This window comes from Gobius niger, assembly GCF_951799975.1.
Source record: "Gobius niger genome assembly, chromosome: 20".
NCBI lineage: Eukaryota > Metazoa > Chordata > Actinopteri > Gobiiformes > Gobiidae > Gobius > Gobius niger.
Window position 1 is genome coordinate 21,690,316 of NC_136871.1, and position 27,512 is coordinate 21,717,827.

Consider the following 27,512-nt stretch of genomic DNA (forward strand, 5'->3'; position numbering starts at 1 on the left):
GTTCGAGTCCCACCTGGACGGGCCCTTTCAGTGTGCCGTTTGCATGTTCTCCCCCATCTGTATAGGTGTCCTCCAAGTACTCTGGTTTCCCCTCCCATTAAATATATGTACAATAGGTTTCCCTCGGGGGCCTTGACTTCCCTGGAGATTCCTAGTCTCAGTGGGACTTTCCTGGTTAAAGGCAAATAAAGAAGACTTATCCAAAATTATTGTTTAAGGCATATAACATTGAAACCCTTAAAAAGCAGTGAGTGCTCACTTTTATCGGGCTACTTCAACAGTATGCCATCGCAACCCATCCCTGGATTTATTTTATTGTGTGTGTGTGAGTGAAGGGGTGAGGGCGCGTGTGTGTAGACGGTGGGGTAACAGTTCGTGAGTGTGTGTGTGTCACGATTGAGAGATCGGTATTAGGGGGGATGGCAGGGTGTGCACTGTGAGGAGAACACTGTGTGATTGAAACCAATGAATACCTCATCATTACATGTTTTAAAGAGTGAGCTTTCAGCATTTCAGGCATTCATTCACTACAGGCAACATGAAGTCAAATCAAAACATTACGGGCCAACCACATAACAAGCTATTGCTGCCAAGTTTGCCATTGGGACATGAAAGGCACAGGTTACAGAGCTCAAAATAGTTGTTTATTATGGCTTGCCTTGTGCACATATTACAATACTAATAACATTCTTTCTTATTGTAGTTAAGTTACATTGTAAGTAAAAATATAAGACTATTAAAAAGACAATACTAAAATACTGGTTAAGCACAATAATTAGATACAGTTTGTGCTTGATTCTCCTTCATTATAAAAACATGATTAATGCTTAAAGTTTACATAAATGTCAAGTAGCAACTAAACTGTATGGGTTTTGCCCCGTGCCTTGTCGAAAATTAGACAAAAAGGATCCCGCAAGGTTTTGGGTTTCCTCCACAATAAAACTTTGCAGTTTGGGGGAGAAAAGGCGGGATGAAATGCAGATGTCTTCCTGGAGTCAATCTGGCACTGGGACCACAGCTGCCTCACATCTCTGTTCAGTGTACAATCATGGGTAAACACACACAGTAGTTGAATACAGTACCGAAAAATAAGACTTCAATGAGTAGTTTTTGTGTCGGCAATAAAGGCCTGCAGAGGACATTTTCCCTGGATTTGGAGGTAAACGCTGGCGTGAATAAGGTTAAGCTGCCTGTTTCAAGAGGTGGACAGGAAGGAGGAGTGAAGGGAGGGATGACGTCGCTTCATCTCCTGCTGCAACTGCTCCTTCAGAGTGGACACCTGAGAGAAATGTTTACCAATGCAGTTCAATTCAGTCAGCTTAAATGTCAATTCTGCTACATGTAAAGCACACACAATAGTAGTAGACAATAGTAACACTATGTGGGGCAAATGCATGCACAGTACACAACAGGGGACTTTTACGACAAATTGTACTATGTTCAAATAATAATATAATAATAAGTTCTGCTATTGACTCTGTGCATAACAACACCGCCCAAGCAGTGACTTCCTGTATCGAACCAGCACCCAAAAAAAAGCAACATCTTATCTTATTCATTAGTTCAACTTTCTTTCTGCCTTACTCTTAACAGACAACACACTTCAAATGTGTGTATTTAATTATATTCTTGTAATGTTGCAAGTACCTGCTGATCTAATCAATGAGACGAGCTGTGTGCTTTTATTTTGGTGTTCTTTATTGAAACAGGAAATCACTTGGGCGGCGTTATGATTTGAAGTTATGCACGAAGTCAATTCCCTAGACCACCACCCCACACACAATAAAACTATCTTTATCTTCCTCTTTCCTCTGGGTGGTTCGTTTTCTCGTCTAAAATAAGATCCCCGGGCCACTGGAATCTCAGTGGCACTGATTAAATGAAGGACAAATAAATAAATTGTACCTGCTCCTCCAGCCCCTTGACTCGATGACGGTGTGCTCTCTCTCTCGTTCCCAGGCTGCGTTCCACATCCCTCAGACTGACCTTTAACCTCTCGGCCTCGCGCTGTGCCTCGTCCCGCTGCCGGCTCAAGCTCTCACACAGGCCGTGAGACTGCTCCATTTCAGTCACTTGGGTCTGGTCATCGTAAGATACACAAAGCGCGATAAAAAGGAAATAGGAAGCAGTCAGACAAAGGTATATGCAGTATATGAGAGTCAGTCATGGCTATTTATTAATGTTCTGAGCAGGTACAACAGCATTTTGCTTCATATATACAAATATGACATACAGTATGATTTGTGAAGGCTGCAGTGTTTTCTTCTACCTGGAAAATAAGAATCTGTTGCTGAGCTTCTTGAAGCTCCTGTTCCACTGTGTTCAAAGATCGGTCCAAGCGGCTTTTCTCTGCAGAGAGGCGCATGGTGCCTTCCTCAGACTTAAGCTTCTGGCGCTCAACCTAAAAATCAGATCAAGTCAAAGTGGACACAGACCTCAAACTGATTAACGTTTTCTTTGGACAGAAGTTAATTGTTTTACCTTGTCTAGTGTGTTCCTCAGTGCGTTTTTGTCTTTCTCCAGCCTCACAGCTTGTCTCTCTGCATCTTTCCTTTCAGTTTCCAACATGGCTACTGCCCGCTGCAGGCAGTGCAGACGCTCCTCCACCGCAGAGCGCTCGGTCTGAGCTGACTCGAGACTGTGCTGGGCCTTGGACAGGCTGATCGAGCGCTGCCGCACGGTCTGAGGAAAATAATCTGTGAGTTAACTTTCCCTTGTCGGTAGTTCTTCAAAAAAAAAAAATCTAACTCATATTTTGAACAATACAACAATAAAAACAAAAGAATACTGTTACTTCATATGTAACTGTATTACAGTATTACTGTATTACACTTAAAATACAGTTATATAACAACAACAACATAAATAATATTATTATTGTTACTGTGTTGGTGGTGGTGATGATGGTGAAATGTCTAGCAAATATTGTTAATACTTTCTATCATTATATTTTGAAATAATAATAATAATAAGAAGAAGAAGAAGAAGAAGAATGCCTGTCACCTGTTGCAGGTTGTTTAGCTCGGTTTCTAGTTCCTCTCGTTTGACCTCACTGTGTTGCAGTTCACTTTGGAGGTTTTGGACTTGTTCAGTCAGAGTGGCCACATTTCTCCTGCTTTCAGATAATGATGCTCTGGATTCATCCAGTCGCTCCTAATAAAACAAACGCACTCAGTTCCTTCAGCCTCTTCAGTCCCCACTGGGCTCATTCTCTCACCTGGAATTGTTGTTTCTCGAGCTCTGATGACGTCAGTACCTTCTGCAGTGTGGACAGGCGGCTCTGGGAACTGCTCTGAGCCGCTGTGGCTTCACTGACACTCTGGTTCAGAGACGCAACTCTCTCCTTCAGCATAGACTCACTTTCCTGCGCTCTGAGCAGAGACTGACTCAGTCTTTCCACCTCACTCTGCAGCTGAGATACTCGCGCTTCACCTTCAGCAACCTGTCATTCAACAAAAACAAAATAACATAATGTCAATCCACGTTTAAACAACTCAACATTGCCATGTTTTCAGCATTAATACTGCACCTGTTTAATGAGAGAGTCGTGTCTGTCTTTGGCTGTGTGGCTCTCGGCCTCTCTGTCACCTGCACTCAGCCTCAGCCGCTGCAGCTCTCCCTCCAGACTGCGCCTCCCCAGTTCCACTCGAGTGGCTCGCGCCTCCGCCACCTCTAGCGCCTCCCGGAGGCGCCTCCTCTCCCCCTCCAAACGCATATCTGTGGCACGCTGCTTGTTCAGCTGGTCCTACAATATACAGGAACAGTAATAGTGTTGGTAATAGTGGCTGGCCTGGTTTGGCCCTAGGATCCCCCAGAACAGCTGGAGCAAGTGTGCGTGGATACGGAGGTCTGTGCATCTCTGATCTAGATAAAGTGGAAGAAAATGGATGGATGGAGCGATCATGCTCAAGATTGGGGCCCTTTAGGCATAAACAAACTATGTTAAGAAACAACAAGAGTGGACTATACTGTACAGCTACAGGAGGCTCCATATACACAAATCATAATATGATAAACTGATGACCCTCAGGAATCCTTAATCTTTACTGTCCGATGAGAAAAAGTGGATTCATATAAAACTCATTGTTCTAAAACAACCGTGTGGAGATATGATTAGAAGCAGCACACTGGCTGCAGCCTGTGACATATGTTGTTGACTTTTTCCAGGACATTGGCTTCAGAACTGCGCTCCACTGCTGAGTGGACCATATGGCTGCGTCATGTCAGTGGTCTCTGTTGTTGTACCTGAATTTGTTTTCTGTCATTCTCAGAAGCCTGCAGCGCTCGCTCTATATCCTTCAGTTTGTCTGAAAGGACACGTCTCTCTCGCTCTGCTCTCCGTGTCGCCTCCTCCTGCTGTTGCAGCTTCATCTGAGAGGAGCTCAGCCGCTCCTCAGCCGCACGCTTCACTAATGTCCGACACACAACACTGTTAGAAAGTGCATATTTAAATATAACTATTAAGACCAATGTCTGACCTTCCTGGATTTCCTGTAAACTGCTCTGTATCTGAGAGAGACGGCTCTGAGAGGAGTCTCTCTGGGCTCTCAGTTCTCCCAGTTCACGTTGTAGGCCACTCATCTGGGATCGAACATCATCCTGAGAGAAGTGTACACATAATAACATAAACATAAAATTGGAATTGCTGTTTTTTTCTGACATGGACTCACTCTCTCTCTCTGAGCCTCTCGTAGCTCCTGCAGAAAGTCTCTGAGTCCAGTCCTGACCGTATCTGAGTCTAGATCTGAAACAGATAGGGGCGTGTCTGCTCTCTCTGGAGACACTGCACTGGAGCCTAACGTATTGTCAGGAGTACTTGTGCGTATCTCTGTCAAATTCAAACACATTGTAATTGAGCACGATTTCAAATGTTTGGGTCTGGATTTGATCCAAAAAAATATCTCTACCTTTGGGTGGAGAGAGGGAGGAGCGCAGCGGAGAGATGCTTTGGTGTCGGGACATAGACACAGGTGAGGTGGGGCTTCCTCCGGGACTTCTTCCTCTGCCCTTAGCCCCAATGCCCAGGGTCCGTGTGAGAGTGGACTGGAGGCTGCTCAGTCTGAAGTCCAGCTCCTTCCTACAGATTTCAGAGCGGGAAAGCTCGGCCTCTGTGGCGGCAAGTCTGCCCTGTGTTTCACTTAGCTGCAGACTGGACTCTGCAGCAGCATCCTGGGCCGCTTGAGCACGGAGGGCCAGGTTTTTGGCTTCATCTTGGAGCTTCTTCTCACAGCCATGTGCCTCCTGCAACTGTGCAGTGAGCTCTCTCTCACAACCGCGCCAGCCCGACTCAGACTCCAACAGACGCTTCTGAGTCACAGACAGCTGCAGGACAAGGACATTATAACACTGTGCACCTGGGATGAGGCAATGTTTCTTTGACACACACCTCTTTTTTCACAAAATCTCTAGTCGTCTCAGCTTCTGATAACCTCTGTTTAAAGGTGAACACCTCTCTGCTCTTTTCCTCCGCTCTCTGCTCCTCCAGTGAGAGGCGAGTCTGCAGCTCAGCCACGTCTCTGCCCTTCTGCTCCTTCTCTGCTTCCAAAACCTTCAACTAAACCAAAAAAGAAGCGTGAAAATCTAAGTACTTTTCAATAACACACAAAGGTAGCTGCCCTTCTCACCTGTCGGCGCAGCTCCTGGAGTTCTCGCCGAGCCTCCAGCCTGGACCGCTCCACATCCCGGAGACAGCTGCGCAGCTCAGTCACCTCTGTCTGCGCAGACGTCAGGTTCTGCTCCAAGACCACGCGCCGCTGCTCCTTCTCCTCACACTGACGCCTCAAGCTACCACACACAAATCACATTTTACTTTGTCATTTCTACTCTTCTTTACAAGCATCCCCATAATTCGCTTCATAATTCTCAGTTAAAACTGTTCTGACTTAACCACACAATACAAGGTGGGCATGGTGGGTTCTTACCCAAGGAAGACACAACAGTATAATGCATCTGAACTTTCCACCACTGAGCTCGAGTCTTTACTGACTTGCCCGCTCCGAACAACCACAACCCCAGTTCTGCCCAACCAGCCATCAACCAGATTCCTATTATTTGTTATACTAAATCTACTATCTGGGTCCGCCAAGCTTAGGTCGTAACATAATAAAGCATTGTTGGCATTTACCTGATCCTGTCTGTCTCTGCGCTCCTCAGGGTCTCTCGGAGGAGAGTATTTGATTGGCTGAGAGTGTCCCGCTCTTTGGTGACATCACTGAGACCGCGCCGTTGCTCCGTGGCCTCTCTCTTGAAATTATTGGCCGAGTCCTGGCTTTGGTTCAAACGTCGCTCTGTTTCCAGTAAATTATGTCTGAGCTGGTCCCTGGTCTCCTCACTGGCAGAGAGAGAGGCTCTGCACTGCTCCAACTAAAGGGGAACATGGAAAGAGACATTACAACTTTAGTCTAGATGACCACAGCAATGCAACCCTAAAAACTGTATAACATCACATAACATCCTGACTGGAGAGAGGAATTACTCCTCACAAAGATACAACAAACAAAAACATTTTTGATTGATGGCCTAATTGTCCTGAGTTGGTGGGTATCAACACCCATGTGGTCTCTAGGATGCTCCAGGATTAATTGTTTGGAAGGTTTTCACTGCTGAGCCAGTGCTGATCACTCAAACAGCCGCTGGGCCACTACAAGGTCAAATACGCACAAGTTGCATAAAGCACTTTTAACACTGAGTATATGACAAAAAAATTGAGGATGGCTTTGAAACCTTTTCTACCGATATAACATTGTACTATGTGAATATAAACTTCTGCTTATACCTCTCTTAAAGTCAGCTCAGCCCGTGACTGGAAATCAGCACGCATTTGACGAAGTCCGCTGAGCTCTCGTTCATGAGCAGAGGCTGAATCGTTGAACTGAGACCGGAGCTCCTGCAGTTCAGAGTTCAGAGCACCAACTCGGATCTGTGGGAACGTTCGTTTGGTTTATTCTTCAATACGATTAAGTAGAAAAAGAGAGTTTCTGGATATCTCGTTCTCTTTTTTTACCTGCTCCTGTTCTTTGCACAGGGACAGTTCTCTGGTCATTCTTTCCGCCTCCAGCAATGCAGCGGACAGCTCTGTCTCAAGACCCGACAGTTTCTCACACAGAGCTGCTTTCTCTGCCTCCTTCAGTGAGAGAGCCTATCGCAGTACAAAAGAGTGGCCACAAAACATTTTGTGACAACTCAGAGATACAGGGTAACTTACATTTATGTATTAATTATAGTAACAAGGTTTTCTGTTATTATCTTCTCTCCACTCTGACTTTGTCTGACCTGTTGCTTGTCGGTCTCAGCCTGCAGCAGACACTGGTCCCTGTGGTGCTGGAGGCTCCTCAGTTCCTCCTGTAGCTCCTCTCTTTGACGCTGAGCTTTGAGCAGCTGCTCCTCTGTGTCCTGCCTCGTTTTCCTCATTGTCGCCTCATGCTCTGCCAGCAAGTTGTGACGTAATGATTCCTGTGCATGATAATAAAAGAGAGTTAGAGGAGTCTAAACGGGCAACACATGACATCCAAACAAGAATCACAAACAAGGATAAACACACAACTAAAAGTAGGAGTTGAAGTTACAATCTGTAGACATGGGCCATGGGAATGTTTTTCTTTGTTGTACTTAAAACCAACTTCAGTATAAAGAGGATCAGAAATGCTCTAGCGTGCTGAACCAAGAGTAAACACTGTCGCCACCTTTTCTGAGATGAGCCTCTCCACCTCCTCCTGGTGTTCAGAGATGGTTTTGCGGAGCACTGTTTGGGCCTGGTCCTGGGTACTGTTCAAAGCCTGAGTCACGGTCTGTTTCTCTCTTTCTAGTCGAGCCGCAGCGTTCTCCCATTCAGAGCGAGTGTGTCTCAGTTCAGCTGCAAAAAGACAAACAAAACCGAGACTATTGAGCTAGCTTAGGCCACAGTGCTGCTCTACGTTAACCTCTTACCCTCCGCCTTTAACCGAGCTTTACCCAAATCTAAAAGCTTAAAAGAAAAGCATCAAAACAGCCATGAAAATGAGGATGAAAACGGAACAAATATGTGCAAGGAAAGCAACAAAGGAGCGACGAAAAAGTGACGAAAAAGTGACAACAAAGCAATGACAAAAGCTACAAAAAATGACACAAAAAGTGACCAAAAAAAAAAGTGACGTAAAAGCAACAAGAAACAACCAAAAATTAAAAAAAAAGGTAAAGCCAAACTGGCGAAAATGCACTCAGTTAGGGCGGGGGGTACGAGCTTCCATTATAAATAGATGTTAAAAGTCCTTGTATTTAGTTGAACATTAGAGTAAATGTGATGTAGATAAGATGTATTTTTTATGTTGTTTTCAGATACGATGTAGTTCTGTTTAAAAATCAGCTGATACATTGTCACTGATGCAATGCAATAGGTGTTTGTGCTTAGTAAGCTGTATGTAAATGTATGTCTGTGGTAAAAAACAGAACTAACAATGCATATATAATCGTAACTATAACAATAAGCAAAGAAATGGGAACAAATACATATCTGAAGTTCACAAACAGAATATGAACACAACAACATGCTGGAAGATTATGAAAAGTGACACATACACATTGAAGATGGGAGGTACAGTAGCACACGTCGAAAACTATACAGTAGAATTGCACAGTCTGACAGTGCTAGCTCCTTCCTGTACTATACTACTACTTCATAAAACATGTACTGGAAATAGAGGTTGAGCTGAAGTATAGCGTGTCCTATTCTCACACTTTGTTCTGTCACTCACCCGCTAATGTCTCGGATCGCACTCTGAGGGTTTGGTTGTCAGTCTCCAGTTGTTTATTGAGAGACTCAATCTGGACGAGCTGCTGCTGGGCCTCAAAAAGACCGGTTTCCAAAGCCTCCCTCTCACCCCTAGGCCCACACAGAACCAGGTTACACAAGGTTGCACACAACAATAGCAAAACTACTTTTATTCTATTGTTGTTTAACTGACTGACAAAATTTGACTCACCTAAATGCCATCAGCTCCTCAGACAGTAGTGAGTTTTCCCTTTCGGACGCTGCCAGTTGCACCACCAGAGCCGCCTTGTCTCGGGCCAGTTCGGCACGCCCTCGTCCCACCTCCTCTAGGGCCAACTCGTTCCTCTGCCCCTCTCCTTTGCTCAAACTCAACTCTGAACTGAGCCCGGTGACCTCACCACAGAGCTGCCAACACACACAGACAGGTTTATAGACTGTGGTTCAGCAAGGACATTTAACTCTGCTACATTTCTGACCTGTGTGACTCTCTCCTGCAGCTTTAGCCGGTCTGCTCTCAGAGTCAGTAGTTCAGCCTCCATCCCGCCGCGGCTCAGCTCAGTGTCGTGAAGAGACTGCTGCAGCGTCATTCTCACAGAGTCCAGCTCCAGACGGACCTGCTCCGACCGCACAAGCTCATCTCTGATCGTCAGCTTCTCCTGCTCTGCCTCACGTTTCTGAGAGTGGAGCAGGGCCTTTTCCTCCTCAAGCTACATGATTAAGACAGGATCAAGTTTTTTTTTAACAAAAGGCTAAAAGAACATATTATGAAAAAGTGTTTGATTGGACTTGGCATATGAGAAGCATTTATGTATTGCCTGGAGGATGTAGGCGTTCAGGTCGACTTTGTCCTGGGTTAATCCCTCATTCAAGTTCCCCATTTTGGCCAAAGAGTCTCTGAGTGCTGCATCTTCAGACTGGAGTTTGCTGAGCAACAGGGAAAGCTCTGCATTACGACTCTCCGCCTAAAACAAGACGTACAAAAAGCCTCACCAAAATGCAGCAAAGAGAGAAAAAGAATGAAATTGAGTGACAAAAAAAAAGATTCTTTACTTGAGAAAGCGCCTTTGACAGTTGCTCCTTTTCTCGCTCCAGCAGCTGCCGCTCAACCTCCGCCTGCTGGTGGGTCTCCTTGACTGCAGACAGCTCTCCTCTCTGGGCAGAGGCACGAGTCTCACTCTGCTCCCACTGTTTCTGTCTGAGTGGAATGCAAAGACAGTTCATATTTAAAAAGTATCTCTGCTACTCAATACAATATCACTATAACTAAATGACGGCTCTATTTCTCCTTTCAACCATGTTTGATAAAATACTAACAAGTGCAGTCCAATTCAATATTACAAATGATATTGAGTTGAAATCTTAATTGCAACTTACGACGTGTCTAACTCTAAATGATGCTCCACTCACGCTGATTCCTTCATTCAGTTACTTTACTTAGCCTTACATGCGCTGTGTCTCTGCCCGGGCTCGATCTCGCTCCATGGCAATGCTCTCCCTCTCCTCTTTTTCTACGTCTCGCTCCCGCTGTAGCGTTGCCACAGCCAACTGCAGTTTTTCACTGTCCATCAGCAGCAGCTGGCCACTACTCTGGGCGGCCTGTAGAGACTTCTCCAAAGCCAACTTTTCACTACAAAAGACACAGATACAGTTACACTCAGGTTTTAATATAAAATCTGCACTATGTTCATTAAACAAGTGTTATCATGAGCAGCATTAGGTGGATACATTTTGTGACTTTAAAGATAAATGTGAAACTGATACAACTAGCGCTAGTTAAGTAAAGATACAAAACCAGGACCTGTCTTGGACTAAACCAGGTCTTACTCAGGACCTCATTTAGTCCCTAGCATTTCAGGGACTAAATGAGGTCTAAACAGGACTAAATTTTTGAAAGACTTAACCTCGAGTCCTGCATTTACTAAATATTTGTTTTCCTAACATTTTCATATATTACCTCATTCCAATAGCAACACATGTTTTATGCAGCTTTGATCACCCCTCGTTTCAGTGCAATACCTGGCCAGAATGTCTCTCTCCAGCTTGAACCTCTCCTTCTCCCTCTGCACAGCCTCCTTCTCTTTCTGAGCAGTGTCCCGTTCCCTCTGCAGCCCCTGGTTTTTCAGCTCCACATCTTTTTTAGCCAAATCCAACTCTGAGAGCTGCTTTCGGAGCAGCTGGACCAAAGACTGGGCCGACTGAAGGCGCCCGCGGACATCCTTCAAAACAGAATAAGTCATGAGCAGAAGTTAGAAGAGTAGCTGAAGTTTTTACTCAAGTAAGAGTAACTTCTCTTATAATTATCATACTCAAGAAGAAGTAAAAGGTAGAGAGTGAGAGTAAAAAAGTACCTGGGGAAAATGCTACTTGAGGAACCTTTTGAGCGTAAAAGTTTGAAATAATAAAGTACATGAAACAACATTTTTGTGTCAACATGAAGCTTTTGCCACTCAATGATTTACTCACTGTGGAAAAAGTAACTTTTTTTTGTTTTTGATCAAGTAAGAGTACAGATACTTCATTATAATATTACTCAAGAAGAAGTAAAAAGGATCATAGGCTAAAACTACTCCAAAAAGCGCTTCAATTGTAAATGTTTGTGCTGCCCAGTTCTGATATTGGGCTATACAAAACAATTTGATTGATTGATTCAAAAAAATACATGTACTTGGGTAATGTAACTGAGTACTACTCGCCTCTGGTAATAAGTCAATCATAAGTGCACATACTGTATGTATCATCAATCATAGGACAATCGTTGTTACGATAAATAAGATATAAAAAAACACAAGATCAGATTATCAAATATTATATTATATCTTCTTCTTCTTCTATACACAAATATTAGCGTTGATTTTTTTTTCCTGTTTTCCTTAAGTACTTTGGAGACAAAAATAGTAATACATTTAGCTTAGAAATACCTACTCTATTACCAGTGTTGAGCAAGTTACCCTCAAAACTGTAATATATTCTGTATTAGTAGTTACAGCTATAAAAATGTAATATGTTGGTATTACATACATGTTTCAAAAATGTAGCTGAGTTACACTACTTTGAGTTACTTTTAGCAAAATATAAACCGAAAATAGAAATGTTTTGTTTTGACGTTAGTTACACACAACTGCAGATCTTATACACCAGTGTCCAGTATTTGGGGGGAGTTTGGCTTTTTTTCGTTCATGCATTTAAATGCACTTGTATCTCAAGTTACTTAAATTGTTATGACTAATATATTCTGGTATTTTGAGTAAGTAATATGTTGTATTCCTTAGCTACTGAAAAAAGTAATATATGTAACTCATTACTTTTGTATTGCATTATCCCCCGACACTGTCTATTACCTGTAGTTGTAGTTGTCTGTTGGTAATGGCAGAGCGCAGGGCACAGAGCACTCCTTCAGGAAGCAGGGTCCCACAGGAGAGACGGGACGGCGAGGACGACCTCCGAGAGGCAGAGGGTCTGTGGACTAGAGCCAGCAGAGGGGCACCTGGATCCTGGTCCGCTTCTGAGGAGGAGTCCCCGTCTGCCAGCACCACCTTGAGGACGTGAAGAATTATAGATAGTTTCTCATGATATGGATAGTTTATTTGTTGATAACACGACAACATTCGATTGTGGTTTGTGAGTAAATGTTCACCTGAGCGATGTCTCTCAGCGCGTCAACCAGTATCTCCATGCGTGTCCGAAGTGTTTGCAGCTCTGTCTCATCTGAACCACTCTGCTCCTGTGGGGCAAAGTAACACATGATCACGCAACAATGGTCTTTCAAATGTGGATTGTAATTAATTCAAGTTTAATGTTACCTCAAGTTTCCTCGCAAGCCCTGCATTTTCTCGTTCCTTTTCCTCCATTTGGCTCCGGAGCCTCTCTCCCTCGCGGACAGATTCAGACAATCTATATACAAACAAATATATATACCTTTTTTATTTAAAGCTAGGAGGCATCAGCTTATAAATCCTGAATGTTCCTAAAAAAACAACAACACTGATTACTTAAAGGGACACTTCGTAAGATTTTGGACTATACTGTTGCCATCAACACAAAACATGCTCCCAATGAGGAGCTCGACTCAGAAAATGCCATTACTGCAGTGGGTAATCAAAGAATGGATTTGGATGAGAAACCAGTCTGTTTAAATCTCAAATACTGCTGACTTTAGTCGACACACGAGCTGGAGACGTACATTTATGAGGTGTTTTTATTACGAGGAAAACATCTGTCATCAAATTAATGCTTATGGTTCAATTTGACTTATTGGGTGAAATTCTACACGGTGTGGCTTTAAAGGTGCACTATGTAACTTTTTAGGTGAAAAAAAAAAGACTTGATAAATGCGTGTATTTGACCTTTTAGTGACTCGTGGCGTTATGGGTGCAGCATGGCAGCTTTGCTTTCCCTCAGAGTGGCCTTTATGACGCTCCAGAATCAATTGTGTTTCTGGTATGAAACCCTAAAAACAATTGATCCTGGAGCGTCATAGAGGCCACTGTGAGGGAAAGCAAAGCTGCCATGCTGCACCCATAACGCCACGAGTCACTAAAAGGTCAAATGCGCAAAAATATTAGGTTTTCTTTTCATCTAAAAAGTTGCATAGTCCATCTTTAAAAAACACTCAGAAAAGTACCTTGCTAGGTTTAAGATGATAATATAATGATTATAGGCATACCGGGCTAAGTGCAACTAGCCAGTTAATTAGCTTTGGAAAAATAAGACTCCACAGCATTTCTAAGCAATGAACCTTTTCTTTTCTCAGCAAAGAATCGACATCTTCAATTTGCAGATGATAATGTTCACAAACATGTTTCAAGACCGGCCTCGCTGACCTGACGTTGAGTTCGCTTCTTTCTGCATCCGTCCTTGTTTGCAGGTTCATTGTTTCTGTGACTCTCTCTCTGAGCTGCTGCTCCAGCTGAACCTTCAGTGCCCTCTCTCTCTCCAAAGCTAGAGCCGCCCCTCCCTCCCGACTGAGGAGGGATGCAGACAGACCAGCGCACGACAGCTGGGCCGCGTGGGACACATGAGACAGTTCGTTGCGCATGTCCGACAAGTCCCTGGGACAGAGAGATTAGGATGAAGAAACATATGTTGTAATAATTGACTGAAAACTGAGAGCAATCATTAATGGTGCAAGGATTGTAGAAGATGGATGAGCACATTTCATGGAACAAAAAACAAATCTGCAATTCACTAGGTTTGAAAAATGCAAAAAAGAAGAAAAAAGAAAACATATTTGGGCTGGACACTGGCATTGATTGAAAACAACAGTATGTATAATAAATTTTTGTAGTAGTAGCAGTAGTAGTAGTAGTAGTAGAAATTTATTGTCCCCGTGGAGACATTCATTTGCAGTGAGTGACCACAGAAGACGTTTCCAAACATTGACAAAATCATTACCTACATTCCTTAAAACCTTCTCTGACAGACCAGCTGTTTAATTGTAAAATGGCGTGTGGCACAAATGACTGCCTGGTCCTGTTTTTAGACAGGGCGCGGCACCTGTACCTTCGACCTGAGGGTAGCAGCTCAAACTCTCTAAACAGAGGATGTTCTGAGTCCGATAATATTATGTCTGCTTTATCTAGAGCTCGAGCAAAATAAATGTACTGCAGACCCTTCATAGGAACACCTAGGATTTTGCTTGCGACTGTACATATTTTCCTAAGGGGGTTCTTTTGTGCCTCAGTCATGCAGTGTTAATTTCGTCGACTGAAATATTTAGTCTTAATTTTAGTCAAAGTGATATTTTTGACGACTAAAATTGGACTAACACTAAATTAAAAGTTTCTCATGAGACTAAAACTATGACTAAAATGTCCAGATATTTTAGTCGACTAAAATAAGACTAAATGAAAATGAATGAAAGGGAGAGACTAAAATCATCCAAACGTCTATTGACCGTCTCAAAGAGCCTCATATCATGTAAATTCTCTGCCAAAGGATCAGCTCTGAGCTTTGTTCATGTGGAGCAGCTCCATGAAGCCGAGGAACAAGATTAAATATGATTATAATTAATATTATAAATGCAAAGTCGACTAAATTGGTCTTAAATTTTGACATGCAATTTTAGTCGACTAAAACTAGACTAAAATTGAAAAGTTTTTTTGGACTAAAATTAAATTACATTTTAGTCAAAAGACTAAGACTAAAACTAAAATAAAATATGTTGTCAAAATTAACACTGCAGTCATGGCCCTGTACCAACAGATGATAACCAATTGCAACAAAGCACTGTAAAACATTTTCAACATGGTTTTATCCACCTGAAAGGACACCAGGTGGAAAAAACCATGTTGAAAATGTTTTACAGTGCTTTGTTGCAATTGGTTATCATTCACCTCTAAGTAAAGGTCAGTGTTTGTAGTTCTAACCTCAATATTCTTGATGCAGCACAGTAAATGAGCAGAGGTACCGAGAAAAAAACGTTAAGACCAAAGCAATTAATGAGACCTTTCAGTGGAGCTCTTCATTTCACAGATGTGCCTCCTGAACCAGACGACCTGCCTCCACAACATGAGCAGCCGACTGTGCTCACCACTGAAGTAACTGTGAAAAGACTGATTAGAAAGAGAAATGATTAGAAAGACAATTATTAGGATGTCCCATTAATCTGATAAAAAAAAAAAGAAAACAGTCCCCACCTCCTCCTCTTTCCTCCAGTCGGACTCCCGTTGCTCCAGCTCCTCTCGGGCTCTGGTCCAGTCCGCGGTCAGTCGCCGGATGTCCTGGCTCAGCGCCTCATTCGCCAAACTCGCCTGCTCCAACTGCTCCCTCAGCATTGCGTTCACAGTGGACAGACTGCTACTCCTGATCGCACAAAGAACAGCGTATTGTTGAGCAAGTTACTTTGTTGTATGTTTGTATTACATATTACTGTTTCAAAAATGTAGCTGAGTCACACTACTTTGAGTTACTTTTGGCAAAATATAAACTGAAAATAGTAATAATGCCTTCATACATTTAACCTCTTAACCCCCACACGAACCGAGCACACTTTACCCAGTTGGTTTTACCCAAATCTCAAAGCTTCTTGAAGAAAAGCATCAAAATAGTGACAAAAATGAGGATGAAAAAACAAGAAAAAGTGACAAAACAAGTCAAAAAAAGCAACAATAACAGTGACAAAGAGTGACAAAACTCAACAAATAAAGCAACAAAAAAACTGACACAAGAGCGGCATAAAAAGAGTCAAACCACGTCAAAAACGGTTCACAAAACCGTGGCAACAACGCATCAAAAGAAGTTACAGTTTTCTTTCTAATGAGGCGTTACACTGTTGTTCTCCAGTCAAGAAACTTTACGATTTGGGTAAAGTCGAACTGGAGAAAATGCGCTCGGTTACGGCGGGGGGCAAAGTGGTTAAATGTATATGGTTTGAGAACAGGTTCACAAATTAGGATTTTTTTCTCAGTACAATGGTGCAACATAAAACATAACAGTCATAGGTTATAATCTTTAGTTACTGAAAAAACACCACCTTTGTTGTTCTTCTTCCAAACGAATTAAAGCTTCTTCCAAGTTGTTGTTTGAGTCATCTTGATGGTGGCCGTTTGAGTTTTCACTCTCACTCTGCAAAATAACGAAGAACCTTTGTCTATTGTGTGAAAAGAATCTGCAGCCTAATACAGTTGAAGGGCACTGAGATTTTTAATGGGAGGGAATATAGAGAGAATGACAAGAGAGGAGTCTTGAATATGAATGGATGCGTTTTGTTTTGGTGTGGAACCAACATAATGGCGTCACATTTACATTGATACTGACATTGTTTTTTCTTTACTACTTACGCTCGGTTTGCGCTTTTCAGAGTTCTTCTCCTGTAACATCTGCTCCAGGTCTCCACACCTCTTTTTGTACTGAAGCACCTTTAAACCCACAACAAGTGATGTATTGTTTTTTACATGTCAACGTATTATTTTAGACATTATTAGACAGAGATAATTGAAACCTTAGCCTGTAGTTTTTGCACCAGTTGCGCCTGCCTCTGCTGCCCCTCCTGGTAGGCGGTGAGTTTCCGTTTGTACGAAGCCTGCTCCTCATCCAGGCGTCGCCGCAGGTCCACATTCTGCTGGGCCAGACTCCGGGACTCTGAGCTCTGATCCCCGTCGCCAGAATCGAACCGCAACTCCTGCTCCAGCTGCGGGTTTGGAAAAGAGAGGCAAGAAATGATAGCAGACGTCAGTTTTAGGTTTACTGCACAGCGTGAGACCTCACTATTGTTCATTATTGTATCCAAAGAACATTTTATATGATGAGCTTTTTAGAGCTTGAGATTGGGATTCCAGGATTAGCTGTACATTCTTTTGTAATAATCATTTACTGAAGACCACCGTGTTTTATTCCAAACCTTAATGCACGGAACAAAAAAGTGACAAAAACGTGTCAACACAACAACAACAACAACAACAGCAGCTACAAAAAAAGCAACAAAAACATGACTCAACAAAAAAGCGACACCGCGGTAACACTGCGGTCTTCGCTTTCAAATGAGTCGAAAGGCCCATACAGACTGTGAACTCTCCAGTTGAGAAGCTTTTAGGTTTGGGTAAAGCTGAACATGGAGATAATGCTCTCGGTTAAGGCGAGGGTTAAGAGGTTCAGAACAAATACTGGAGTCAGGATTCGAATCAAGGCATTTGGACATTACAGTGTAAGATTTAGAAGTCATGGCCTGCATCGCTTTGGCATCAATCAGTTGTGTTGACAGCTTTTTTTAATATCTTTTTCCCTAATCTACACTGTAACTGTAATTTCTACAGACCTTGAAGAATGGAATTTCAGCGAATTTCATCCCAATCTAAAAAAGGGCAACTGTAACTGGACTTTATTGGAGAAGTCAAAATTATTGATGCAACTAATTCCGTATTCATCTAACTTGAAGGAGCATTTTTAACAAGGCTATCCCATCATTGTCCCCTGTGTGCACATCACCTCCCCCTAATCTTACTTTTATCTATGCAAGTCTAATGGTCCGACGCAAATTTCGAGGACTGTATCTCATCTATTTATTTTTTTTTTTTTCTTGTTGACATTTTGAACTTGGAAAACTGCTCATGGCTGAAAATGAATTTTAAGATCATTGTTTTCTCAATGGCAGGTTTCTTCCAGCAAGGCAAATGGCAGCTACAGGCCCACCCTCAGCCCCCCTCTGAAGCCCCTGTTTACAGTCACCCTAGGAGACAGAAGCTATGGCAACAGTCCACTTCTGTTTCATTCCACTTCATATTGCCGTGGAAACCAGTAAATCCCAGACAAAGACTGAAGAAAGAAAACAGTCAATGGTAAAAGGCGACTGCGTGTCTTTAGCATTTTTACGAGAACTGCCTATACGTTTGATGATGCATTGAGGGGGGGGGGGGGGGGGGGGGGGGGGGGGAACAGTAAAAGAAAGATTAGTTTCAGTCGTAGTTTCTTGCCTCACCCTTTCACTTATTGCACCGTACTTTATGGCTACTTCGTCCCGGTCCGCTCTGCACTGGGCAAGTAGGTCCTCCAGACGAGACAGCTCTCCCTGAAGCACACGATTCTCCTCTTGCAGGGACATGACTGAAGACATGGCCCCTGGTGCTGGGATCAAATAAAAATGTCAGGACAGAAAGCACCGCCGTGGGGAACGTGTTCTGCTTCACGTTGTGGGAAATGGACTCACTGTTGTCGCTGAGGTTCTTGGTGACAATTTCTCGGACTTTAGCAGGAAGACATGTCGGAGGGGCGTCTGGAGAAGGGCCCCTTACCGTTAGCTTCTCCTCTGCCAAGACGCTCTCTTCCAGTTTCTAAACCACACAAAGCAGGGACAAATCTTATCATCGGGAGCATACGATACAGCTGTGATAAAAAAAGAGTTCACTCAGCATCATGTAAAAAAAAACAACAACAAAAAACATTTATAAAGACAAAAGACCAGGGACACTGACAATATCTCACTGGAGGCCACTAGTCAATGGCAATAGGATGTTGATTGGGTGACGTCCCACAAGAGCAGGTGCCACAGTGGTCACGAAAACGCAGCATAATGTAAACTAACACAGCACACAGAACACACACAGATCCCCAAGCTTGGATGTCCCACAAATCACGGCCCGGTCACGCTCACCTGAATGACTGACTCCAGTTTGTTGGAGTCACTGTCACAGTCTGGAGCAGTCGTGTTTTCCTCCGCGCTCATTGCAACGCCAGCAGACTGACAAATCCCCCAGAGAGTAGGATTAACTCCGAGTCAAACCAAGTGTTCAGAAGTTTGAAATCAGCGCTTTCTCTTTTATAGGGAATTGAGAGAAAAAAATTAAAGTTCCCATAGCCGTGGTTGCAAGCGGTGCGGGAGGGCGCAAAGTTAAAGGGGCGTGCGCGTGCCGATCGCCTCTTCGCTCCAAGAAAGGCGCAGATTGAGGACAGCAGCAGGATTAGCAGGTTTTAAGACGCGCAGCCCTCCTCCAACTCACTCACACTCTCGCTATCAGCGTGAGGAGGTGACACACACCAGTGCGCCTGAGGTACGGGGGGGAGCGAAAAGTGGCTACTACTATTTATTAACAAAAAGGCCCCGCCAATTATCACTGTGTAGAGTGAGGCGCAGGAGCATAGGCTACTGAAGGAACATTAATTAAGGATAATAGGCCGATGCAAAAAAAATAGTCTTATTCATTTGATTGAACCTATTTTATTAGGCCATCCACTTTGCCTATGAAATGTTTTGACTGATACTTTTCATGAATAAATATGGATTATGTTATCCTACCATGCAAACACTTATGTAGGCCTAGGCTACATAAATACTAGCTACATGGGTGGTGTGATGATGATGAATAACGGTAATACTAGCATGGTAATATTTAGGTACAGGAAATGAACAAAAAAAATTATACACTTGTTATAAAGTGTAGCATATTGTGAATGTTGACTTATTATGACAATATGTTACCAACTTCCAGGACTATAAGGACTATGCCATGTGTGCAATCACATTATTTTTTAAATATATGAATGGGGGGTGGGACTAAATAAGTTCGTCTTCTAGAATGTTTAATTAGCTATTTTATTTTATTGTCAATTATAGGGGCAAAGGAAGGAAAAAGATGAAATGGCAATATTTTGGACAGATTCAGTAGGCTGTACCTTCTCCCTATGTGTGCTTGTGCACTGTCTATGTTTCTATGGCTCGAAATAAAATCTTTGTAATCTTTGTTGTATGTGTGCTACTGCAATGTTTAACTGCCATAGTGACACAGTTACAGACAGTGGGTAATTGTAGACCCCAAATAACGCCCACCCATAGCGCCAAACCAGGCCGCTTTTAAAGTAGGCTAATGGCATTTGTGCCAATTCATACTTGTTGCGCCACAGAAAGAATAAATCACACACATGGATGGCATGGCTCCACTAAAGGGACAAAAGCAGCGCGCGTTTAACAAAACTAATCCAATCCCGTGTCCAACTTTTTAAAAACCGTTCACTGCGTCATCAGCGCGTCGAGGCGGCAGGAGGAGGAAGAGGATGGGGAAGAAGGAGTCCACACAAGCGTACGCTAGCCTAGCATCATTCACCACAGATATACAAAGTATAGGGCCTAAGGAGGTATTCTGAGGTCAAAAATCGACGTGATTGAACAGGCGTCTTGTATTACGGTCACAGTTTGCGGGGTCACAAGTACCGTGATTTACGCATACGCTGTAGTGTCCAATTATAGCAAACGCAGCGGGATTATAAACGTCCTCACCTTGAGTTATGAGCCTGAAGAACAACCGCAACACATCAATTCATCAGCCACGAGGGGCTTTTGGAGGCTGTGTGAAAACAAACCACGCTTTCCAGTTAGATATCCATCACCAGAGCCTCGGAGTAAGGACTAGTTCTCCAGAGTTTCCCCCATGCTTTTCCGGGGAGGGACTTTAGATTCAAACACAGAAGCTGTCTTCTGTTTACAGGAGGAGGATCATGTTGTGATGCACACTGCAGTCTGGAACAATAGTCTGATATGGGCCGTGAAAGTAGGACACTGACATTCCTACCACCACATTTACACATATTTTACAGTAAATTACAGCTTTTTACAGAAACTATATAACCTTTTGTTCCTTTACTTGCAGAACTTCGCTCAGTTTGACAATTGTGTATCATTGACAATGGATACAAAACAGAAGAAGAGATCTATTTATTCTTGTAAGAATACTATTAGATAAAGAAAGTCATCCCAGCTTTGAGAGCTGCATATCAAACTCTAAACCATTGGCAATTATGTACAGTCTGCACACACAAGGGCAATTGACAAAAACAGACAAGTTACAAGCTTCAATTCAAAACAATTTAATGAAATATATCGTTTATTTATTTACAAGAAAACGTAATGATTTTACAATTCCTCCTGAAAGGCACTTAATTGATTGTTCATAGTCAAAAGTAAAGAGTCAATTTGGTAAAAGCCACACATTTAAAAACAAAATTACTTTGACAAATTTGATGAATGAAGACAAACACAAATTCCTAAAAAATATTCTATAAAATATTATAATGAGAGTTTAGGTGTTTTGGAGTTCTGAGTTTTAGAAAACATTGTAAAATATTGTTAGTGCTAGACCCATAATACATTACACTGGGCAATCTTCTGACTTCCCAAAAATAGGAAAATGAGATGCCTTTTTTATGGTAACACTTTATTTGATACATTGTACCCAATAAGATTTAGTACAATGTCATCTGCTCTGTAACAAAGTGCATTAACTTGTACCCTCTGTACATACACAATGGACTAATGTGTATTTGTAGTTTAGAGGTACATAATGTAAGACCCTTATGGTTAGGATTAGAGTTAGGATCTTATGTCTTATTACATTATGTACCTCTAAACTACAAATACATATTATTCCATTGTGTATCTAACCCATGGGTACAAGTTATTACACGTTGTTACAGAGCTCATTACATTTGGAAGGTACAACGTATCAAGGGTAGTGTAAAATAAAGTGTTACCAAAAAAGAAATAAAACATTTATGACAAAGACATGTATTGAAAAACAACTGAATTTGAAAGTTTCTTTTAAATTAAACTAGAAAATGATTCCCTTCAAACATCAAACAAACATCACAAATGTGCAGGTCACAAGATGACAACCAAATGTAAATTTTTAGTATGGGTTATGTTAAAAAAAAAAAAAAAAAAAGTATATGTACAGTTTGTTCAGCAGTGTGTTGTGTGTAATTCGATACAAACGAGAGCAAGTCCAGTCTGCGTTCTTTTTCCTGCCCTGGGAATGTAAGGAGCCCGAGTGTGTGTGCATTTGTATTCAGCTAAACTGCACCCATCCGGATTTAACTTCTTTACTGGAGCTGCGGACGAGAAGGGATGAGAGTGACAATGGAGTGACCGAAATAAAAATAGATGCAATAAAGATGAGCAGACATGACGATGAAGCTTTACTGCCTTACTTGGAACTTGCTGATGCGAAATCTCCCCAAAGGTCTGAGCTGGCTGGAGGTGCGCTGGAGACAGGAGAACCGAACTCTAGAAGAGAAGCTGAAGAAAAGCAAAAAGTAATATCAATATAGGCAAGCAAATAAAGGAGTTACTATGGGATTTTAGAACTGTGCAGTAAAATGATGTTTAGATGTCAATGAGGGGACACTGAAGAAAAATTAATGGGAGCAGTCTGAGCCGTCACTGTGGCTCGTGAGGGAGACGCATCAGCCGCCACAGCCCAAATCTACCCACATTTGGCGAGTTAGCGGCTGCTAAGGTCAAGCCCTGGTTATATTAGTGGTATGATCTTAAAATCCTCACATACCCAGGCAATGCATTAGTCATAGTGCACAAAAAGTAATTCAAAGTTCTTTCCAGAAAGGTCTAAATACACTGTATATAGACATAATGCTGTGGATGGAACAATGGCTTGGTAACAACGGGCAGATTACCGGTGTTTGTCTGGACAAGTGGAGCCGTTTGCTGACCCACAGGGGGCGGGATGAGGCTTCCTCCAACTTTACCCCCGGGCGGAGGTGGTAATAGACCCCCAACCGCAGGGCGTGGTTTGCCTGCACCCGCATCTTTTTTCTTTATATTCTGTCAAATTTGGCACTTCAGTTAGATATAAATGACCAGTTATTATGCTCATCATTATTTCACTACTCAATACTCACCCCAATGCTGATTTTGATCGTCTGTCCTTCTTTAAAACTCAGATCCAGCTTTGGTGCGTTACTTTGGGTGGCCTCTAGCTTTGCAAGTTCACCTTCTTGTTTCACCCACCTTTAAACACAAGCAGAACACAAGCTTTGAAGTACAGCTGGAAATAGAGATGGACAAACTACAATGAATACATTTTTAGGGACCAATCTTTGCTTACCGTTATAAAACACTGTCTTGGTTGTGGTTTGTTCAGTCGCTTGAATAAAAATGCTTAATCATTCATTCATTCATTCGAACTTACTTAAAATGGTCTTGCAAGGCCACATTGAAGTCGAAGGAATCTCCTCGATCAGCGAAGCCCACTCCAATAAAGGCATGGCGTCCTGAAAAAATAAAACTGTAAGACCTGAACAAACCATGGATTCCATTTAGCATTGAAAGTTATTTCTCACCTTTGCCATCATCAATCTGGATCACAAAATATCTGCTCGAGTCTGTCACAGCTTCAATAGTAACTCCAGGATACTGTTCAACCGCTGCTTGTGCAAACAGTTCTCCTATTTGCCAAACACACAGCCCAGAGATCGTATAAACAAGATGTATAGGAATTATCAAATCATTACTTTAAGGCAAGAGAGATGTATCGAGCTCTTCTGGTCATACCTTGTAAAAACAGTGGGTATCATTTTCAAATGCTGATTGTTTTTACCTGTGTTTCTGTCCTCTAGTTTGATGAAAGCCAGTTTGCCTTTGGCTGTAATTTTCATCCTCCCACTCCACGCAGGTTCATCTAATTTCCAGTCCGCAGCCCTGGAGAAGCAGACATTACTCAAACCAAGCAGTGAGTGTGGTAATGAATCACCACCTTTCAAAAGGGAGAAGTGAAATTAGACAGCTCAGGCGAAGAAAAACAAAACAAAAAAAGGTCTGAAAGACAGACGCAATGAAGTGTACACTCAGGGTATTGAGTTGAAAGTGTGTTTATGTTCAGATAGTAACACCATTTTTGTCAAAACAACTCCTTTAAGTATGGGAACATCTGGCAGCTGGGCCCAGGCGCTTTCACCAGCCCCTCACTCACTTGGTCACATGATGCCCCAAAATCTAAATAAATAATTAAGTCACTCATTCAGCTCCCACGAGTAGAGTTTCGTCTGTAAATCGGCGTAAAAAGCAACCACATTTGACGGTAAAAAAGCTGAAAACAGTGACAGCACTCACTGAAACAGTAGCAGAGCAGTTGAAGAAGCTGACAAGTGAACAAATCGCAGACACACGTATGTTGTCGCGTTTTCCCCCCTTCATATTCTTACCGATATCCTCGGTTGGACGCCCTTGGAGGGATGCGATACACATGGACCTCGGGTTTGACACATAAAATAGACTCGTAACTATTGTCTTCTGCCATTTTCTGAAGTTTCACTAACTACAGACAACTTCCGACTTTCAATGGACACCTCGCCTGGAGCTGGTTGGTCCCACAGCGCCCCCGTCAGGTGAGGAAGCGCGTTACACAGGCTTATGGTGGATTACATTACACAAAACTGTACCGTGGTGTTTTACGCAACAACGCCACTCACGTCTTTTTTTTTGCAAATTTATTAAAGGGTAATTCTGTGTTCAAATAGGCCCACGACAGTTCACACTTATGGACTAAATCAAAGTTAATTCTCATGATTTAACTGGCATCAATTTTGAGATCTGCACAAAGAAAGTGATACAATTTTCATTTCTGAAAACACATGTAAGCTTCTATGACTTTTTGGACAACTATGTTCAACTTACACACATCAGTTGATCTGAAAATCTGAGCTTTAGACACTTAAGGCAATTGACTTCTGCTCAACTATTTCTTCTCCCTATTTGATTATGAACAGAGTTGTTTACAGAATCAAGATAATCTTTCAATAGATCATGCTCATGGACTTTCCTTGTTTGCCTTGCACTGATGCCTACAAAGGATAAAATGTTACAATACATATTGTGTTCAAAATTAACGTAAAATACAGGGGTTAGAATGAGTGTTCTTGTGTTGTTGTTTTTTACAATGTTGTCCTGAAGAAAACAGCTGAATAAGTAAAAAAATATTATTGCTTATGGAAGTCAGGACTAAGGAACATCCGGTTCTCCTGTCATCTTTGGCCAGTGCCAGCCATCTCGGCATCCATAGGAATTTCAACATCCTGGTTTGGGCCAACCCCAGTGTCTTTTTAAAAATGTATCTTTAAAACACTGTTCACCCTGTGTCTTAGTACTGTTCACAACCCTTTGGTGTTGTCACTTTGTGAACCGTAAACTGATACAGATCAGAACTCCTCTTGAAGAGCACTGTCCGCTTCGGCCATGGCCGCTTTGATGTGCAGGTTTCCAGAAATGGCACATCCACATCTGCCTTCAGAGGAGGAAGCATTATGCACTTTCTGATACAACCCTGGGCACCTCTTGGTTTACTGAATTAATCACAGTGTGAGGAGGTCACAGTGTGAGGACTCGGGGGGGTCTTAGCACTCGGCTGATCCATGATCCACCCACAGAGGACAGGGTCAGGAGCCAGTAAGAGGAGTGAACACAAATTTACACAAATAATTTGTGTCTGAGAAATTATTCAAACATTTTGCTGTGCCACAACTCTTTAACTGCCACCCTTTGAGAGCACACAGGGAACAGTCAGTTCCTTATGGAAAAAGCCCCTTATCTACAATGATGAAAGCCTGTTGTGCCATCTGGACCAGTGGGCTGCCGAATGATTTGATTGTTTGGTCGAACAGATTCGGATTGCTGTTGCACATTCAGACGAGCAGGCCTAAAAGGACAAAGATATATTAGAAAACATATACACTTAAATTGCTTTATGAATTGTACCTGTCTTGGCAGGAACTGTCTTGAGGTGTGTCATCTGACGAAGCACTGCCCAAAATCCTTCTTCGAGCTTCAGCATACTCTGCCTCACGCTGGGCTAAAGTCTTTGTCTGCTGGGGGCGTGCAGAGGATGCTGAGCTGTTGGTTGTGTCATTATTTGTAGGACGCTTTAAAATCCGAATTTGTGGTGGGGGTGCTGCAGGGAGAGAGTCATCTTGAATCACAATGGCTGTCCGTATTGGAGAACTTCTTGAGCTCAAATTAGCCTTCCTGCATGAGAGGGAAAAATGAGTTGGAAAAATGTCAGAGGAAAAAAAATGTGTGCCACATTTTTATGATTACAACTTAATTTCTTACTTTGCTTCTTCATTTATCTTCAGCTTTGCTTCAAGCCTTCTCTCTATTTCCTGTAAATAAAAGATGTACCAAGCATTACACTTAACATTTAAGACACAATTTCACACACAAAGCATAAGTCGGTAGAGTTAGCTTGTCAATATGTTGTGGGACAATTGCTATATATTGAGGCACTATAAGGCCTGAATATATTTCATGTTGAAACAATGTTAACAGCTTATCTTTAGCATCAAGAACAGACGAGCTGGTGTTTGTTTTGACTACTTAAACTAAACTCCCATTTGCAAACCACATCATAAAATAAGGCTAACTAAGGTAGATCTATCGGCTTTACCCCGCTGTCCGCCGCCTCTTCCCAGCTTTCGGCAACATCTTCATCGTCCATGTTTTACAGGTTTGCGAGCTGTTAGCCCCTTTAGCAGAACTGGCTAACAGATGTCTCTCACACTGGCGCTTTAATGGGTTACAGATAACGCTTGTCAGCAGTCATGTGGGTTGTGGGTGTTAAGAAATATGTAATAGATCATCGGATGCGCGCATTTCTCTAACTCCACTTGTCTGGTTGCTAGCCTGTGAGGTAAATCCTCGGTTGATGCTCCTCTGTTGAGCTCGGTCCTGTTTCCTGTATGTCTGACGTGGTCGCGCCCCCCTCTCGCGAGCGCTTCAGATGGAAAGGACTTCATTTCCCATCAAGCACCCGTAGCAAGGCCGCTGCTAGCCATTTTAGCGACCTAGACAGAACTGTTTGGTGGCGCATAGATACTTCAAGCACATTCCTCCCAAATCATTATGTCGTTTTTCTTTGAAAGTCAAACTCCCGTGGGTGCAGGCAGGGCTCCCATCTCTTGAGGGCCTGCACTATGGCCTGTACACCTCCAGGACCCGGAGGCGTGTAGGTCGGAGCACAGCTGACCCTTCTCACCCTGGACATGGACTATTCATCCCTCTCCCCTCAGGCAGGAGGCTACGGTCCATCTATACCCACACCTCCCGCCACAAGAACAGTTGTTTCCCCTTTGCCATCAAAAAAAGATCCAATAACTCTGTATCCAACTCATGGATGTAATAACACTGCACACGGCTCTATTGCACTATGTGGTATCTGCTGCTAACACTTATACACCTGGATCCATTCACGCTGTTGCTCTGTGTCAAATTTTGTTTTTTTTATATTTTATTTTTATATACCTTATGCATACCCTTACAGTTTTATATTTTATTATGTATATATATTAAAATATTTTGTATATTTTTCATGTTATATGTTTCATGTTGCACAGTTGATCCGAAGAAAGTTCCGATTGTGAACCTGTTTACTAACAATGGCAATAAAACCAATTCTGAATTCTATGCCTCATTGTGCCTACAGGTCCATTTGGACGCAGCACAGTAATGCAGTTCCAAAAGCAGGCACTGAAATCTATTTTTACTGAATACGTTGTG

General features: G+C 42.5%; 3 protein-coding genes across 4 annotated transcripts; all 3 read right to left on the bottom strand.

Moving 5' to 3' along the window:
• Positions 1 to 760: 760 nt before the first annotated feature.
• Positions 761 to 20,629, bottom strand: crocc (ciliary rootlet coiled-coil, rootletin). Of its 2 annotated transcripts, XM_079578615.1 has the most exons (38): positions 20,451 to 20,629; positions 18,831 to 18,917; positions 18,387 to 18,510; positions 18,159 to 18,304; positions 16,686 to 16,874; positions 16,525 to 16,602; positions 16,218 to 16,309; positions 15,382 to 15,547; positions 15,191 to 15,297; positions 13,567 to 13,794; positions 12,547 to 12,637; positions 12,381 to 12,467; positions 12,085 to 12,279; positions 10,763 to 10,962; positions 10,191 to 10,373; positions 9,797 to 9,941; positions 9,562 to 9,708; positions 9,223 to 9,453; positions 8,958 to 9,151; positions 8,730 to 8,857; positions 7,683 to 7,852; positions 7,273 to 7,452; positions 7,004 to 7,138; positions 6,776 to 6,919; positions 6,125 to 6,363; positions 5,625 to 5,784; positions 5,387 to 5,554; positions 4,908 to 5,322; positions 4,671 to 4,828; positions 4,479 to 4,599; positions 4,246 to 4,409; positions 3,530 to 3,745; positions 3,218 to 3,442; positions 3,004 to 3,153; positions 2,482 to 2,682; positions 2,270 to 2,401; positions 1,906 to 2,079; positions 761 to 1,279 (listed from the first exon to the last, which is right to left on the bottom strand). In XM_079578615.1, exons 2-38 carry the CDS (start codon positions 18,900 to 18,902, stop codon positions 1,196 to 1,198), a joined length of 6,039 nt encoding a protein of 2,012 aa, XP_079434741.1. In that variant the 5' UTR covers positions 18,903 to 18,917; positions 20,451 to 20,629; the 3' UTR covers positions 761 to 1,195. The 2 variants fall into 2 exon arrangements, with proteins under 2 accessions (XP_079434741.1, XP_079434742.1); XM_079578616.1 differs by lacking the exon at positions 18,831 to 18,917.
• Positions 20,630 to 21,631: 1,002 nt separating this feature from the next.
• On the bottom strand, positions 21,632 to 24,325 carry necap2 (NECAP endocytosis associated 2). Its single transcript, XM_079578631.1, has 8 exons — positions 24,167 to 24,325; positions 23,563 to 23,663; positions 23,306 to 23,410; positions 23,155 to 23,236; positions 22,865 to 22,973; positions 22,640 to 22,787; positions 22,157 to 22,244; positions 21,632 to 22,057 (listed from the first exon to the last, which is right to left on the bottom strand). Exons 1-8 carry the CDS (start codon positions 24,259 to 24,261, stop codon positions 22,015 to 22,017), a joined length of 771 nt encoding a protein of 256 aa, XP_079434757.1. The 5' UTR covers positions 24,262 to 24,325; the 3' UTR covers positions 21,632 to 22,014.
• Positions 24,326 to 24,466: 141 nt separating this feature from the next.
• LOC306979617 (SUZ RNA-binding domain-containing-like) lies at positions 24,467 to 26,731 on the bottom strand. The gene is made up of 4 exons (XM_079578639.1): positions 26,404 to 26,731; positions 26,070 to 26,119; positions 25,716 to 25,982; positions 24,467 to 25,656 (listed from the first exon to the last, which is right to left on the bottom strand). The coding sequence occupies exons 1-4, from the start codon at positions 26,452 to 26,454 to the stop codon at positions 25,545 to 25,547; spliced, it is 480 nt and encodes a 159-aa protein (XP_079434765.1). The 5' UTR covers positions 26,455 to 26,731; the 3' UTR covers positions 24,467 to 25,544.
• Positions 26,732 to 27,512: the final 781 nt, after the last annotated feature.